The following is an 18531-nucleotide window of genomic DNA, read 5'->3' as shown; positions in this document are numbered from 1 at the left end:
AAAAAGAAGTCAAAATTAGGGTGATTAATTAAATCTAGTAAGATAAATGTGATGAATTACCATTTTTGTGATGCCTGCACGTAATCGTTAACATTCTACTATTTGAACCAGTAAATTTTTATATGAACATTGTGTGAAAGAAATTACGTTATCCCACCCATCCCTTCCTTACATTTGCGATCAGCTCCATGACACTGTTCTTCAGATAGACCTTCTCTAATCGAGACATGCTGTTCCACCGAAACCTGGCCACCAAAATGCATAAAATAAACAGAACCTTGTTAGGAGTCTTCACAAAAGAATAACTTTGATTCCTGCATTCAATTATGCTGGAGATTTCATCAAATTTTATTTTGATTTTGTGTCCTTCAGAGAATGGACAAAAACAGCCCACAATTAACCAAAATAAAATAGAAAAAGTCTTGGGAAAAGGTTTTACTCATGCTGTGGTCCATTAATTAGAATCCTAACAGGATGTGTGCCACAAATTAGCTTTTTCCCATGATTTTATTGATAGGCCAAAAGAAATTATCCATCTAGAGCAACTCTAACAAAATATTTGCTTCTCAGAAAATATAATTTTGAGCTTGGCATGGTGGTGAATGCCTGTAATCCCTGTGGTTTGGGAGGCTGAGGCAGGAGGACAGCAAGTTCAAAACCAGCCTCAGCAACTTAGCAAGGCCCTAAGCAATTCAGAAAGACCCTGTCTGTAAATACAGTACAAAAAAAAGGCTGGGGATGTGGTTCAGTGGTTAAGTTTCCCTGGGTCAATTCACAATAACTGCCTCCCCACAAAAGAAAATATAATCTTGATATTACTACTTCTCTTATGTTGGTTTACAAATTTATAGTACAATTTCAGAAACTGGCTAAGTCTTAAAAGCTAACTCTTCAGATAGGTGTTGAAGGTGTTGAAGGTAGAAGACACAAGTTAGGAGAGAGGTTTTCGGTTATCCTCATACAATCCTATTTGCATGTGCCAAAGTAAATAAATTAACAAATGAATGAATGACCAAAAAAAGACATTGTCTAATCAGAGATTTATTTACCTACCTACTGAATTATTCTACAAAGGCCTTGAGATCTGCTAGCATATACTAAGAGTTCAATAAATGTGGACAAATGGAGTAGTAGCTATCAACTACTGCTTGTTGAATGCTTTGTATGTACCACACCTTTTACACAGATGAAGAAACTCAAGAGGAAAAAGGTTAAAAGTCCTAAATGAGTGCTCCTGGGAGGTCCTGAGAATATTGTGGCAATCATTCTTTTCTTCCTGGGAATTGCTCTTTTCTACTGTCTAAAAAGCATCTCTATAGTATAAGAAAGACTTGCTTTCTCACAGACTTTAAGGACCAAGAGCTCCTTACTTGACAACATGTTCCAGGATTTGAAGACCAAAATGTCTGATGATGGCAATTTGTGTTTTCTCAGCCAACCTCAAGCCACAGGGGACACAGATAGGGCACTTTTCTTTAAATTCTTCACAAAACTGAAAGAAGAAAAGTTAGTATTTCTTTTGGGAGGTCAAAGAGGATAGGGACCAAAAAATATTAAAAACTCCAAAATTAGCTGCTTTTTAAAGTTGCAAAAACCTATATAGATATCATACTAAAAGAATAAACTAGATTGATATTATATTAATAAAGAACTGGTAAAACATTCCTTCTACTTTGATGGTTCTAGATTTGCCATGCTGTGGTCAACAGTAGCCTAAGTCGGAAAAGAAACTACCTAAAGGGATAAAAAATTGTTAAGAGATACACTCTTAGGGACAGAACGACAATTTCTAGAATTTGCTTTAAAAACTTGGGGTGGAGGGAGGTATAAAGAGAAGGGTGTCAAAATCCATATCCCAGCTGAATTAGATGATAGGCACATAAAGATCACTATAGTATTCTAATTTTATGTCTATTAAAATATTTCCTAATACAAAACAAAACTCAAATAATTCTGATTCCAAACCCTGTGGCATACATATAGTAAAGTTTCCTCCAAGGGGCGCTCATTCTGTGAAGTTATATGATCTAAAACATGTATGAGTACTTTCTCCTAAACAGTCATTTCTCACAGCTTACATACATTGTTTAATGGAGCTCTATTGTATTAGCATCACCATTTGTGTCAGCTTCCAAATTGCAACACTTGAATCAGACTCCTGAGCAGAGCATCCGGATCTCAAGAAAACTGCTTTCAGGAAACCAAAAAGGCCTTGTAAAAATGCAAAGCAAGTGGTAGAAGTTCATCTTTGCGCAAAACAGCCTATGAATACCACACACTAGAAAACATGGGAGGACTGTGAGAATAAGACCAGAAATGCCCAACACAGATGAGACAGTGAGATAAATGTAAGGCTCTAATATAAGTAAAGGGCTTTCGGGGAGACTGGCGGTCGATTAGGAAAGGTCAGGTGAGCGGGTTAGCAGGAAGACCATAAAGATTGAAGGTGGGTGGGGGCGGAATCTGCACGTGCGCCTCGGGAAAGCCAGGGATATGGGGATTGAAGGTTGAAAATGAGGGTAGTCCGTGGCGAAGGAGTCCTGGTGCATCAAGAGTAAAAAGTGAGGAAGGAAGAAGACAAGGACAGTGAGTCGTGGAGGCTGGGATAAGAAGCGACTAGAGAGTCCGGGGCGCAGGGCAAGCGCGCGAGTGCAGAAGCGGGGGTGGAAGACCTGAGCTGGGCCGCGAGGGGAAGGCCCTCGGGAGTTGGAAGGGAGTTCCAGAGGCCTCGTGGGCGGGAAACGACCTGATTTAGGGGCCGCACCGGGGCGGCCAGTCTAGGGGAGGGTCTCAGGGCGGGCCCAGGACGCTGGGACCCCAGCTACCTTGAGGGCTTCCAGCCGGTAGCGCTGGGTGGAGCTGGGGTCCATCATGACGGTCACCGCTTTCACCAGCTGCTCGCACAGAGCGTTCACTTGATCCATCGCCATGGCTAACGCCACGCGCCGCGAGCGCACACTACGGCCGTCCCGGGAGCACGAGGCACGGACCGCTCCCTTCTGGGGACCACACGTTGGAACCGGGCCGCGGCGGGTTGGGAGGGTGGGAAGCGGGAGGAGGAACGTGAGCAGCAGAATGTACAGCCGGGGAGGACCAGGCGCTGCGCACGCGCCCGATCTGCCACTGCGCACGCGCCCACGGAAGTGGCGGCTCTCTTGTGACGGTTGCTCCTGGGGGGTGGAGCGAGAGACGGAAGGACCCGGCTGCGCAGGCGCCTCAACGGTCCCTTGAGTCGCGCGCGCTGTAGGACTTCAGTCGGCTGGGTTAACAGACTAGCGCGAAGCCCTTTGGGAGATTCTTTGGGATTTCTGCTCCTATTCTTCATCGTCACGGGGAATAAATCGCGAAACCTACTGGCCTGCTCAAGACCTCTTCGTTTTCCATCCAGCGGACACTGATCTCCCCCAACCGCGGCTTCCGTTGGCAAGTTTTTTTTTTTTTTTTGATACCGGGGATTGAACTCATTGTACTCGACCACTGAGCCACATCCCCAGCCCTATTTTATATTTTATTTAGAGACAGGTACTGAGCTGCTTAGCACCTCGCCATTACTGAGGCTGGCTTTGAAGTCGCGATTCTGTCTCAGCCTCCCGAACTGCTGGGATTATAGGCGTGTTTCTCCGCGCCCGACCCGTTGGCAGTTTTGCCAGGTGTCGCCTTGGTAAGAATATTTAGAACCGTGCGGTGTCGATGTTCAGATTTTTCACATTGCTTTGGCTATTGGTTTTATGATTTGACTGATGACTCATTGCCCTGAAATTATGTGAAAAAGAAAACATGCCAACTGAGAGAAAAGACCGCGAGATTGCCTCTAAGGAGATTTTTTTGTAGGAAAAAAATGATACTTTCCCGTATGCCTCTTAAATCTTCCCCTTCATTTGAGCTCTTTTCCTGGGTGTGTTACTACTCGATCAGCTACAAACTTGTTTTATGTAGATTGGGATAAATCAAGACAGTAAAAGATTGAATATTCCTGCAGTTTGGTAATTTGCCGAATGCTGTATCTTATTTCAAAGTAGTATAATCCTTATCTGAAAGCAGGGTTTTGCTAGAATTGTGTTCATTTCCATCTCTGCAAAACTCTTGCTTTTTTCCAGTAAATACGTAAATTAGAAACCTCTATTGATTTATTATCTGTCAGTCTGAATATTTTTGTGTGTGTGATTTTTGTGCTTGGCAAATGTTTGCTGCCCTTTAAATCACTGCTTCTTCTTTCACTTTTGGTATTTGTATTTAATATGGTGCTTACCCTGCATAGTCGTTGTCCTTTGTGACAATGCATTCACTATTTTCTGGCGTTATCTGTTTTAGTACTGCAGAAAAGCCACTTCAGAAGAAAGGAATTTCTGGCATGTTGTGGTTTTTAACTTATGAATGTTTAAACTATCACATTCTGTCTGTTTTAGGCGAGTGGTAGATTGGAATTTATAAGTTATTCCTTGAATATTCTGATTTTCTTAAATATGTGTTTTCTTTCCACTAGCCATCCAGTTTTGTAGTTGCATGGTACCTTTTTTCAAGGTGAAGATTAATTTTTTTTTATTCTAATTAGTTATACATGTCAGTAGAATGCGCTTTGATACATCATATGTAGATGCAATATAATTTCTCATTCTTCTGGTTGTATGTGATGTAGAAGCCCACTTGTGATATAGTTATAAATACACATAGGGTAACAAGTCTGACTCATTCTACTATCCTTCCTACCTCCATACCCCCTCCCTCCCTTCACTCTCCTCTACCTAATCTAAAGTAACTCTATTCTTCCCCAGCCCCCCTACCCCTTATTGTGAATTAGCATCCCATATCAGAGAAAACATTCAGTCTTTGTTTGGATTGGCTTATTTTGCTAAGCATGATATTCTCCAGCTCCATCCATTTACTGGCAAATGGCCTAAATTTATTCTTCTTTAAGGCTGAGTAATATTCCATGTATATATGAATCTCACATTTTTCTTCATCCATTCATCTGTTGAAGCACACATAGATTGGTTCCATAGTTTTGCTATTGTGAATTGAGCTGCTATATACAGTGATGTGGCTGAATTGCTGTAATATGCTGATTTTAAGTCCTTTGGGTATAAACCTGGGAGGGAGATAGCTGGGTCAAATCTTGGTTCCATTCCAAGTTTTTTTGAGGCATCTCCATGCTTCTTTCCATAATGGGTTGCACCATTTTGCAGTCCCACCAGCAATGTATGAATGTACCTTTTCTCCTACATCCTTGTCAACATTTATTGTTACTTGTGTTCTTGACAATTGCCATTCTGACTGGGATGAGATGAAATCTTAGAGGAGTTTTGATTCGCATTTCTCTAATTGCTAAAGATGTTGAACAATTTTTCATGTATTTGTTGATCGATTGCATTCTTTGAAATGTGTATTGAGTTCTTTTGCCCATTTTTTGATTGGGTTACTTGTTTTTTTGTGTTTTTTGAGTTCTTTATATATCTTAGAGATTAATGCTCTATCCGAGGTGCATGTGGTAAAGATTTTGTCCCATTCTGTAGGCTCTCTATTCACGTGATTCATTGTTAATTTTTAAAAACCTTTTTAGAATACAGTTGGGTGCTTACTCAACTGTATAACCTGTTTCTTATATTTAAATCATGCTTTTCTGGTGTTTCCGTAAGTACCTTATTTACATTAGACTATTTGTTCCCAGCTCTGCTGTATATTAGAATTATCTGTAGGGCTTTTAAAAATCATGATTCCTAAATCGTATCTATACTAATTACATTAGGATGTCTAGTAGTCAAGAGTGTCAGATTTGAGAATATTTAAAAGGTTCCCAGGTGATTCCAATATAAGCAAAATTTGGGAGCTGCAGATGATGTTCCTTCTACTAATATTGCTAACAACATTAAATAAACAGTTAAATAACATTAGTATTCACTCTTTTTTAAAAAAAATTTTTTTTATTAGTTATTGATGGTCCTTTACTTGTTTATATGTGGTGCTGATAATTGAACCCAGTGCCTCACACATGCTAGGCAAGTGCTCTACCACTGAGCCACAACCCCAGCTCCTAATGTCCACTCTTAAATATGTAAAGTTATTTTTCTACTACTCATACCTTTGTCTGTCCATGAAGTGTGGTCAAAAATTTGCATGAATAGAAAAATCATCATTAGAACACTACAAAGTAATTGTCGTAGGTGGGATCCACTGATAGTTTGCTCAGTGGTTGAAAGTGTAAAGAAAAATAGAATATTTACATGGTATCAAAGTATCTTCTTCCAAGATAGTTATTAGTTACAAAAGGAAAAATAGTAACTTTACAGGAGAAACTTGATGTACACCATCTTATCATGGTTAACATCACCAGTAAGAAGATATATTGACAGCATAACCTCTCTTCCATGTGATGCACTGAGAAAAGATCATCGCTTTTTGATATTCTTGCCAAAAATGCATAATCTCAATCATGAGAAAATGTTAGACAAACACAAATTGACATTCTCAAAACAACTAGCCAGCTAAATGCACTGTAAGATCTATATTGCATCCTGGAACAACAACAACAACAAAAAGACATTGGTAGAAACACCAGTGAAATCCAAATAAGTACGTAGTTGAGTTAGTGTTTTTACTTTTCATTTTGAGACAGGGCCTCACTAAATTGTCTAGGCTGGCCTCCAATTTGTGATCCTCCTACCTCAGCCTTCCCAGTAGCTGGTATTACAGGTGTGTGCCACTGTGTTCAGCTGAGTTGGTGGTTAAGTAGTGTTCGTTTTTTAATTTTGATAATAGTGCTAAGTAAAATGTTGACACTAGGGGAAACAGTGTGGAAGAACCCTACTATTTTTGCACATTTCTGTAAGTCTAAAAGTATTTTGAAATAAAAACTTTAAAAATTTACACGAACACTATGATGTTATACAGTTGTCCCTCAGTATCCACAAGAGGATTGATTCCAAGACATGCTCCCTCTCCATTCCTTGGCCAGGATACCAAAATCTACTGATGCTAGAGATTGGACCCATGGTCTGGAGAATACTAGGCAAATGCTCTTACCACTGAGCAACACCCCGAATCCCTCCCAAATACTTTAAATCATCTCTAGATTCCTTATAATCCCTAACACAATGTAAGTATTGTACCATAATGCTTAGAGAATTATAGGAATAAAGTTTGTACATGTTCACTACACATTTTTTTCCCCAGAGTATTGGCTGATGTGGGACACTCAAGATATTGAGGACTGGCTATATATACATGGTCTCCTTTTCTTTTCCCTAAACTTACACTTCAGATCTGTCTGTCAACTAGATCACTGTTGCCTTTTTTCTTAAGTGATATATACTATGGTTTTAATTTGCATTTCCCCAGGACTAAGGATGCTAAGGCCATTTTTATGCATCTATTGGCTATTTGTGTCTCGGTGAAATGTTCAGTGAAATGTTTTGAAGAAGAGTGTTTTTAAAGCTTTTACTATTACTTTCATAAAATTGTACTAATTTATTCTCATGCCAGCAATATATGAAAATGCATTTCCTTTTTTCTAATTCCCATGCCTCCTGTGCCTATTCCTATTAAATTTTTAATCATTCTTGCTTGTGATCATGAAATAGTTTTCCCTGTTTTTTTTTCTTAGAATAACTGTAGTGACTTATGAAGCTTATGCATTTGGGGTCACTAGAAACATGGGCAGATGATACTAAACATGTAGGTAGATGGATGGTAACTTACCAATAAAGGAATGGAAATATAGTTTGCCCTGACATTTTAGACATCTTTCTGTTCATAAATCGTTGTCTTACAGAAAAAAATGACTACAGGACAGGATCGAGTGGTTGCTCTGGTGGACATGGACTGTTTTTTTGTTCAAGTGGAGCAGCGACAAAATCCTCATTTAAGGAATAAACCCTGTGCAGTCGTACAGTACAAATCATGGAAAGGTGGTGGGTATGTATCATTGTTACTTTTTTCTTTTTCTTTTTTTAATTTTTTTTTAGTTGTAGTTGGACACAATACAATTATTTTATTTGTTTATTTTTATGTGGTGCTGAGGATCGAACCCAGCATCTTGTACATGCTAGGTGAGCGCTCAACCACTGAGCCACAACCCCAGCCCCTTGTTAACTATTTTTTTAAAAATATTTATTTTTTTAATTGTAGTTGGATACAATACCTTTATTTCACTTATTATTTTTTATGTACTGCTCAGCCTCAGCCCCAGCCCCTTGTTACTGGTTTTTAATCTATAGACATATAACAGTGCTGTGATAGGTCTTATTTTTGAGGTTTCTGAACTGCTATGTTTGGTGAATGAGTGGTGGCACCTGTAATCAAAACATTTCTTCTAATTTTATGTATTCATAGTGTATTCCTGTTAAGTGTCATTGTTTTTGCTTGTGATCATATAATTTTTTTTTTGTTTCCTCTTTTTTTTTTTTTTTTTTTTTTACCCTTAGAATAATTGCAGTGAGTTATGAAGCTCGTGCATTTGGGGTTACTAGAAACATGTGGGCAGATGATGCTAAGAAGTTATGTCCAGATCTTCTACTGGCACAAGTTCGTGAGTCCCGTGGGAAAGCTAACCTTACCAAGTAAGAAAAAAGGTTGTTTAAAGGGACATAGAGAAATTGGAAATAATATTTCAGGATGGTTAGAACTGGTGTGTGTCCCCCCTCCCCGCACCCTGTACTGTAGATTGAACCCAGTGGCACTGTACCATGAGCTATATCCCCAGCCCTTTTTATTTTTTGAGACAGAGTCTCCCTAAGTTCTTTAGGCTGGCCTCAAACTTGTGATCTTTCTGCCTCAGGTTTCCAAATCTCTGAGATTATGGATGTGAGCCACTGCACCCAACTTGTGTTTAAATTTGTTTTGTGTAAATAACATCTGAAAAAGTTTCCTGTGGTTAGAATCTTGTCTCTGAATGAAAATAGATTTTGATATTGTATATTATTAATAGGTCAGAACCATTATTACTTAAAATAGTTGCTGTCTTTTGATACCCATTTCATTCCTTTAATTATTTAAAAACTGGTTATTATAATTAAAACTTACTACCAATTCCTATATTATTGGCCAAAAGTCCAAAGTGTTTGAAGTGATTAGCAGGCCTATAAACCTAATAGCTTTTCCAAGAAAGGCTGGGTCAGACTTGATATTTTAGTGCAATTTCTAGAATTGTTGAGTTTTTTTTATGATTATTACTTGCCAGAAAACCAACTGAAAGGAGACTACTATCTTGTTGTTGATATATATATATATATATATATATATATATATACACATATTTTAGTTGTTGATAGATCTTTTATTTATTTACATGTGCTGAGACCCGAACCCAGTGCTTCACACATGCCAGGCAAATGCAGTACCACTGAGCCACAGCCCTAGTCCCACTATCTTGTTTTTTAATTGAGCTATCTTTCCCAGAGTTTAGACCTTTAGCCTAAACAAGGGACGTGTATGAGGGTTAGGCCCAAGCCCCAACTATTATAATAATCTTAATAACTAATAGATATTGAATATTTTTCATATTCCAGGCACTGCGTTAAGTTCTTTATAGGTGAAATCTCTTTTAAATTTCATTTATAAGGTAGGCACTAGTATTACTTTGTGTTGATAGGTAAGGGATCAGGTTTAGAGAAGTTAAATAATTTAAGTTCACATACATAAGTAGAAGATTGAGGGTTCACATCTATTATTTCAAGTTTTAGTAACCACATTCTCGCAGTATATTATAGTTATTGTACAACATGATATAGATAGGGATCATACTCTGACTTGGAACCTGACATATTCTGAATTCACCTATGAATTAGAAGTCTGAAGGTAGAATCGCCTGCTAACCCCACCACATTCACATCAGAGTTATTGCCTGAAAAGAAGAATGATTTGATTGAAGAGTAGTACTTTAACACTACAGCAGAATTAATTCAGCTAAAGCTATTAAAGTACATTGAATAGAATTTTATGCTGATGTACAAAGTGTAATTTCCTTGAAATATGTATTGTTGACTTCAAAGTGTAATTTGGAAAAGCCACATTCTACCAAATTTAAATGTGATCATTTACTTTTGAAATTTATCAAGTAATGAAAAATGGCCAATTTAAAAGTTTAGGAGAAAGATCTGTACAGATCAGAGAGTTAATAACAACTGAAATTTTAAAAATATTTTGATTTGTTGTGTGGTACTGGAGATTAAACCCAAGAGTGTTCTACTGCTTAATTATATTCCCCCAGCCTTTATGATGTATATTTTTTTTCCTTTTAGTACTGGGGATTGAACCATTGAGCAATATCCCCATATTCCCCAGTCCTTTCTTTTTTTGTGGTGGGGTAGTTACCAGGGAATTGAACTCAGGGACACTGACCACTGAACCACATCCCCAGCTTTATTTTGTATTTTACTTAGAGACAAGGTCTCACTGAGATGTTTTGTGCCTCAGCCTCCTGAGTTACTGGGATTACAGGCATTCACCACTGTGCCTGCTCCTTTCTTAGAGACAGGGTCTTGCTGAGTTTCTGAGGCTGGCCTTGAACTTGCAATTCTCCAGCCTCAACCTCTTGAGTTGCTGGGATTACAAGTGTGTTCCACTATACCCAGCTGCTTATGGTTTAAATAGAAGATATATGATGAATTTGGTATCCCCTTTGGAAGGTTGTCTGTCTCCCAGATGCATCACCAGATTCAAGGCACTTACCTTCAACTTGATAATTTGAATGTTAGTATTTGCAGAAGTGATTTTATTAGAATGTGTGTATAGTGATGAGCAACTGCATTGACTGAAATAAAAGTCTGTATGTTAGTTTATTTAATTTTTAGTTAGAAATGCTATCCTAAGAAGGACCAGCTACTCTAGTATGTTCAGTTTAATTTTCCCTGTAGGTTACCTCTTATTTGAAGACAGAATTAGAAGCAAAAGACTTCATGAAATATGTGAAAATAATAAAAGAAATAGATGATTGTAGTAAAATATTTTCTACTGTGAGCCATTTTTTTCCTTTTTAGAGAGATCCTTGTAATGTAGAAAAGTAAAGTACATGCTTATATATATATATACATACATATATACATATATATTTAGTTGTAGATGGACATAATACCTTTATTTGATTTATTTACTTTTATGTGGTGCTAAGGATTGAACCTAGTGCCTCACACATGCTAGGCAAGTTCTTTACCACTGAGCCACAACCCCAGCCCTAAGTTTGTGCTTTCTATCTTGGTTTGCACAAAAAAATGTTTACCTCCATGGTTCTTCTTTTTCTTTTCTTCTGTCATGCGCCTGCCATTGACCCCATTTAGTTGGGTTACTGTTTATTCTTTGTTAAGCCAGTTGTCTCTTTATTATATTCATTTTGAGAGGGAGAGGATGGGCCCTGACAGTCTCCAGGCCACCTCTATTTATTGTCTACACATATGATCCTTACACTTTTTAGGTACCGGGAAGCCAGTGTTGAAGTGATGGAGGTAATGTCTCGTTTTGCTGTGATTGAACGTGCTAGCATTGATGAAGCTTATGTAGATCTGACCAGTGCTGTACAAGAGAAACTACAAAAGCTACAAGGTCATCCTATCTCAGCTGATTTGTTGCCAACCACTTACATTGAAGGTTTGCCCCAAGGCCTTACAACAACTAAAGAGACTGTTCAGAAAGGTACTTCCATAGCATCATTATTGCTTCTGCTTCCTGCCTTTGGAACCTGCTTTGCTTGGTCATGCTGATTCTTCTTGGAATGATTGAAAGGAAATCAAATATATCCTGAATGAATTACAAGGACTCGTGTGGAAGGATATACAAATTCTCCTATCTTTCCAGGTATATGCGTGTTGAGACGCTGGAAAATTACATGAAAATAAATACTTCCTTAGATACAACTAGGATGGGTTAGTGTTACTAATAGAAGGTAGAAGGCTGACTGAGCACTTCCTTCATCTTCAAGTTAATTTTTATTATTATAACTTAGTTTCTTGGTTTCTTCATTTGTAAGCAGGGTGAGTTTTTGTTTTGTTTTGCCCCTTCCTTGTTACTGAGGATTGAACCCAAGAGTACTTTACCATTGAACTACCTACCCAGCCCTTTTTTATTTTATTTTGAGACACGGTCTCACTAAGTTGCTGAGGCTGACTTTGAACTTGGGATCCTCTTGCCTCAGCCTCTCAGATTGCTGGAATTATAGGTGTACACCACCGTACCTAGTCAAGGTGAGCTCTTTTAGGAGAGACCTCCAAGTATAGGAAGTTGAGCCATTCAAACTTCTAATCAATTTCTATCACTTTATCATCAGTGGTGGACTGTGCAATGTTGTTCTTGTTTTACTTTACTACTTTTCTCCTTTGTAGTGTTTACCCTGTTCCCACCCCAGTGATGTATTTGATACATCTTAGATATGTGTATACCTTAATAAATTATACAGTATCATTTTATGTATGTGCTTTTTAATTACAAGATGATATTGTACTATTATAGATTTCATTTTAAAAAATTTTTTTCTTTCAGTGGTGATTTTATTAACGTTATTCATATGGCTATATTTATAGGTAATTGGTGGCTTTTACCTGCAGCATAATCCATGGTATGGATCCACCATGTTTACAGACCCCTCTCTCTAGTGATAATTCATTGGTTGTTCCAGAGACCCTAATGTTAGTATAATGAATGTCCTTACCCTCTTTAGACCTATGTAAAAGTTTCTCTGGGGAATGTTTGCAGGAGTGGACTAAGAAATCATAGGGTATACACATAAACCTAGTTTCACCAAGTACTGCCAGAATACTGCCCAGCATCACTGTCACAGTTTACATTCCCCTTGGCACATTACAAGAGTCCTGTTTCCCTCATATTGTCCCCAATAACTCATATTGTTTTGTTTCCTTCATATTGTTACCAGTAATGTTTAAAAATATTTGCTAAAGTGGTAACTATAAAGTGCTATTTTGTGTATTTTGTTTTGCTTTAATAAACACTTCTCTGATTACTAATTGAGTTTTGAGCATCTCTTCATGTACTTGTTAGTCAATTGAGTTGCTAATTTTGTGATTTGTTTGCTTTTTTTAATTGAATTTCCTGCCATTTATTTAGTTTTCGATTTGCAAGAGGTCCTTGTATATCCTAGTTATTAGTCTCTTGCCCATTTTTTACATTGCACATATCCTCTACCAAGTTTGTCATCCATGTATTAATTTTATTTATGCTATACTTTGTTAAAACAAATTTTTAAGTCTGTCAGTTCTTCATGTTATGATTTATGCATTTTGAATCTCATTTCAGAAATCATTTCTATCAGAATTTTACAAAGACTTTCTCTGCTTTTTCTTCTGTTTGCCTTATAGTTATTTTTAGTTTAACTTTTTTAAGATGGGAGACTCCTTAATTCTTCTTAGAGTAAGCAAGTTTTTCCAACATTTATTTCTCAATTCATTATTAACTTTCTATATATGATTGAGCCTTATTCTGAAGTATTTCATTAGCTTGTATGCTGCTGCACCAGGAACATATTTATTTTTATTACTGATGTCTAATAGTATGTCTTAATATTTGATAAGAATTCTCTCTGCTTTGATTTTCAAAATTAACTTAGCTATTTATGCCACTATTGTTCAGAATGAATTTTAAAATACGCAAGTTGAACTCCTCAAAACATCTTTATTGAATTTACATTTTTAGATAAGTTTTTATTTATTTTTTTATATTGTATGGTGCTGGGGTCAAACCCTAGTATAACATTTCAGTAAAGTTATACATTTTATAATAATCAGGCCAGGATAATTGGCATATATTTTACTTCAATCGTTTATCAGTTTTGTTTCAGGAACATTCGCTAGCTATTTTGAAATATAAAATCAATTATATAGTTATGTTACTGTGCTATAGAATGTTGAAGTTATTCTTTCCAACCAACTGTATCCTGGACCCATTAACTGTCCTTTCTCCATGCATTTCTTCTATACTCTTCTGAGTCTCTGGTAACCACTATTCTGCTTTCTACTTCTTAATATCTTTCCACTTCTTTTTAGCATTTACATATTACTAACAACATGTGATATTTGTCTTTTTGTAACTACTTAGTTCACTTAACATAATGTCCTCCAGGCATTTATGTTGCCACAAAGAATATCTTGAGCAACTATCTATCTCAAGATACTCTTCAGTTTATTTAGATGCTTTATTGTGTTAACTTTCACATTTAGGTGTGCATATAGTGTGAGTAGGGATCAAGATTCTTTTATTATTATGAATATCTATTATATCTTTACTAAGGCTTAACTCTTCTATAAATGTCTTGTGCATTCATTTGTTATATTCCTAGATGACTGAAAGTTTTTACTGCTATTGCAATTTTATATTTTTTCTATTATATTTTCTACTTGGCTGTTGATGTGTAAGGAAATGATAAAAGTTTTTGGATTTTTTTTTTTTTTTTTTTTTTGGTACTGGGGATTGAACCCAGTGTTGCTTAATCCCTGAGCCACATCCCCAATCCTTTTTATTTTTTATTTTGAGACAGGGTTTTGCTAAGTTGCTTAGGGCCTCACTAAGTTTCTGAGGCTGGCCTTGGACTTGCAATCCTCCTGCCTCAGCCTTCCGAGTCACTGGAATTACAGGTATATGCCACCATGCCCAGCTGATAAATGATTTTTTTTTAATATTTATTTTTTTAGTTATAGTTTGACATATAATACCTTTATTTTATTTATTTATTTTTATGTGGTGCTGAGGATTGAACCCAGGGTCTCACATGTGCTAGGCGAGCACTTTACCACTGAGCCACAACCCCAGCCCCATGATAAATTATATATATATATATATATATATATATATATATATATATATATATATACACATATAATTTATTGTTTTAGTTGTAGATGGACACAATACCTTTATGTGGTGCTGAGCATCAAACCCAGTGCCTCACACGTGCTAGGCAAGTGTTTTACCACTGAGCCCCAGCCCCAAATGATTTTTTTTTTTTTTTTTGGTGGTGCTAGGGATTGAACCCAGGGCCTTGTGCATGCAAGGCAAAATACTCTACCAACTGAACTATATCTCCAGCCTCTAAGTGATTTTTTTTTAAATATTTATTTTTTAGTTGTAGTTGGACACAATACCTTTATCTTTTAATTTATTTTTATGTGGTGCTGAGGATCAAACCCATGGTCTCGTGTGCATTAGGCGAGCACTCTACCACTGAGCCACAACCCCAGCGCCCCCCACCCCGCAAGTGATTTTTTAAAATAAGTTCATCTTTATTTACCTCATCTAACAAAAACTTGAGAAATACTCTGTATGAAGTGCTTTAATAAAGTACACATAAAAGTTAAAAATGTTTTCTTAGACTAGAATAAAATTAGGACAATAAAAACTCAAAGTTTGTGGTACATTAGACTATGATAATTTTAGATTCTAGATCTAAGAATTTGCATAACAGTGGAATATTTTATTTTATTTAGTCAGATGATGCAAGTAGAATTCAGTTGGATTTCCCAGGGCAAAGAATTCTGTACCAGGAGGCTTTTCAGGGGTGTCTGTATCTTTTTAAGTTGTAGTTGGTAAATATATTTATTTATTTTTATGTGGCTCTAAGGATCGAATCCAGTACCTCTCACATGCAAGGCAAGTGCTCTACCACTGAGCCACAGCCCCAGCGTAGTACTTTTGATAATAGCTATAGTCGCAATACCCTTCATTTGTAGCATAGTTTGTATGTTTGTTTTTTACTTTTTTTAACCTTTATTTATTTTTATGTGGTGCTGAGGATCGAACCTAGGGCCTTGCACATGCTAGGTGTGCGCTCTACCGCTGAGCCACAACCCCAGCCCTGTAATAGTTTTGAACTACTATTTTGTAATATAATTTTTATTCAGAAGAGCTCTTTTCATTAAAACCTTTGAATGTTGAACATTAATCAAAAGGAAACTAGGCACAAATCTGTGGCAAGTGAACTTGTTGGGGGAACTGTAAGGAAATCTGTTATTACTTGAAGAAACAGTACAGATTTCCGTAGAAAAAGCTCTTGGAGTTACAATGATGAGTGAATGTTCCAGAGGTTGTATGTTTTAAGATATGAGAAATCACAACTACTTGGGAGGCTGAGGCAGGAGAATCAAATTCAAGGCCAGCCTGGGTATCTTAGCCAGACCCTGTCTCAAAAAATTTTAAAAGGGGGTGTGGCTGTGGGTGTAAATTAAGGTAGAGGATCTGGTAAGTGTATGAAAGGCCCCAGGTTCAATCCATAATACCAACAAGGAAAATATAAAAAAGAAATCTGAATCAAATAGTGTGAGTTGCAGTGGATATACGAGATTTTTAAGTAGGCCTGGATGGCTTCATAATGGGAAACAATAAAAAGGAGCCAATATTTGTATTTTAACCCTATATTAGAAATGGGTGGTTGGTTGGAAGAATCTCTGAGGTGGAAGATATAGATTTTTAGGTTTTCTTTTTTGTGTGTGGGGGGAGAGGGTGTACTTGGGTGTGAATCCAGGTCTTCACAAGTTATGTCTCCAGCCCTTTAAAAATTTTTATTTGAGACATGGTCTGCCCAGGCTTGCCTTGAACTTTTCATCTTCCTACCTCAGCCTTCCACATACCTGGGATTACAGTACGTGCTACTATACCTGATAAGTTTGCTTTTAGGGCTGGGAATATAGCTCAGTTGGTAGTGTGCTTGACTTGCACGCACAAGGCCCTGGGTTCAATTCCCAGCACTGCCAAAAAAAAAAAAAAAAAAAAAGTTTGCTTTTAGTTTAGTTTGAAGTTCTGTATAATAAAAATTTCAAGAAGTTATTCTGTAGGGAGGCAGAGATAAGGGATTAGAATTTATGCGTGTTTGCAATAGAAAGATATGCATGTACTCATAAGCAAGTTGAACCATAAGACAGTTACGAGTTTACCAAAAGGAAATGTGTGTACAAAGAAGAGAATGTAGTTCAGTATTCTTGATTATGGGAAATATCTTACAATCCAATTTACAACTATTCATAATTCACAGGCATGAAAGAACTAGAGACATACTAAATATGGACTTACTGGTTTAAGAAGGCAGTAATAAGGTAGGAACAAGGCAAGAAAATATATTTAAAGTACTTGGAGGGGCTAGAAGTATAGCCCAGTGATAAGAGTGCAAGCTTAGCATGTACAAAACCCTGTGTTTGATCCCCAGTACCACATTTAAAGGAAAAAAAAGTATCTTAGAGGGGCTGTGATTGTAGCTTAGTGGTGGAGCACTTGCCTAGCATGTGCGAGACACTGGGTTGGTCCTCAGCACCACATAAAAATAAATAAATGAAATAAAGGTATTGTGTCCATCTACAACTAAAAAATTAAAATATATAAAAAAAAGTATCTTGCAGCAGTAAATGTTCACATATAGAGAGATGAGGAAGATGAGCATGTTGAAAGATAGCCATTAATGATTGTCGCATTCTTCGCAACTAAAACATTCAGGGTCACTCCAAGTGAACTGGGCTGTACGAAATAATCAGACAAGAGACAGAGATACCTTTTTCTCTGGGGTCCTGTTACAGCTTCTCGGACCTTAAGGCCCACTGAAAGAGAGAGGGCCAGCACCTGAACTCTTTTATTGAGGAGAAGCCATTCAAATGAGGCCAGGGGTCAGGTTTCAGGAGGTCGAGTCTAGCTTCGTGATGTCTGCTGTCAGCAGGTTGACTGACATCTAGGAAGGCTACACCCAAAGGCAGAGCAAGAGAAGGGGACACACTAAGGGCGTTTCCATGGAACATTCTATCTCAAACAGGGCAAAGGGGTAGTATCACAAAGGAACAGGTGAGCATAGCTCAATCTATGGGGTGACACGCCTACGTCTGAAGACGCATCCTCAACCTCCGGGACCTGGGCAATGTCACTATGTAGTATGTAGTGACAGTCAAAGCCTCTCGGCTCAGGGAAGGAGAATGCGAATCATTCAGAATGGCTGCCTCCTACAAATGACTACTCCTTTCACTTTGCTGACATGTCGTAAGAAAACCTTACATATATATAAATTATCTGAAATCCAAGCATTTCTGCATGAAATACTGTAATTGAAAATAGTTACATATTGCTTCAGGACGTGGATATGTTCAGAGAAATGCATGGTTGAGTGATATCATTGTTGTTTAAACATCATAGGATGTACTTATACAAACCTAGATTGTAGCCATGCTTAATAGTGCACACCTATGATCCCAGCAACTTAGGAGGCTGAAGCAGGAAGATCACAAGTTTGAGGCTAGTCTCAACAACTTAGACCCTGTCTGAAAAAAATTAAGAGGGCTCAGCACAGTGGCACACACCTGTAATCCCAGCAACTCTGGAGGCTGAGGTAGGGAGATGGTAAGTTTGAGACCTGCCTCAGCAACTTAGCAAGGCTCTGTCTCAAAATAAAAAATAGAAAGGGCTGGGGATATAGCTCAGTGACAAAGCATGCTTCTGGGTTCAATTCCAAGTTCCTAACAACAACAAAACCTAGATTGTATATAGGATATATGGTATGTGTATAGTCTATTGACTGAATGTTATAATTGCCCATGACTGAAAATAGCATTTTTTATTATTTTTTAATTG

The 18531-nt window shown here is 37.4% G+C and overlaps 2 protein-coding genes across 5 annotated transcripts in view; one reads left to right on the top strand and one right to left on the bottom strand.

Annotated features, from left to right (window-relative positions):
• Nucleotides 1-3087, bottom strand: part of Xpo5 (exportin 5) — a 53699-nt gene extending 50612 nt beyond the window's left edge. The window contains exons 1-3 of the mRNA XM_058573201.1: nt 2826-3087; nt 1371-1492; nt 173-245 (exon numbers count right to left, since the gene is read on the bottom strand). Coding sequence (XP_058429184.1) covers nt 173-245; nt 1371-1492; nt 2826-2930 — 300 coding nt within the window. The 5' untranslated portion in view covers nt 2931-3087. The remainder of the gene's footprint in view (nt 1-172; nt 246-1370; nt 1493-2825) is intronic.
• A 115-nt stretch (nt 3088-3202) lies between these two features.
• Polh (DNA polymerase eta) overlaps nt 3203-18531 on the top strand; it is a 33634-nt gene continuing 18305 nt past the window's right edge. For 2 of the 4 annotated variants that reach the window (XM_046426208.2, XM_046426210.2), the window contains exons 1-4: nt 3203-3423; nt 7766-7908; nt 8418-8552; nt 11402-11619. In XM_046426208.2, the coding sequence (XP_046282164.1) occupies nt 7772-7908; nt 8418-8552; nt 11402-11619 (490 nt within the window). In that variant the 5' untranslated portion in view covers nt 3203-3423; nt 7766-7771. Of the gene's footprint in view, nt 3424-3517; nt 3662-7765; nt 7909-8417; nt 8553-11401; nt 11620-18531 lie in introns of those variants that run through there. The other 2 variants (XM_046426209.2, XM_046426211.2) reach the window with 2 other exon arrangements.

This window comes from Marmota monax, unplaced genomic scaffold, assembly GCF_021218885.2.
Source record: "Marmota monax isolate L192 unplaced genomic scaffold, Marmota_monax_Labrador192_F-V1.1 WCK01_AAM20220418_F8-fsc00187, whole genome shotgun sequence".
Taxonomy (NCBI): Eukaryota; Metazoa; Chordata; class Mammalia; order Rodentia; family Sciuridae; genus Marmota; species Marmota monax.
Note: the sequence above shows the minus strand (reverse complement) of the source record. Positions and strands in the feature narration are given on the sequence as shown.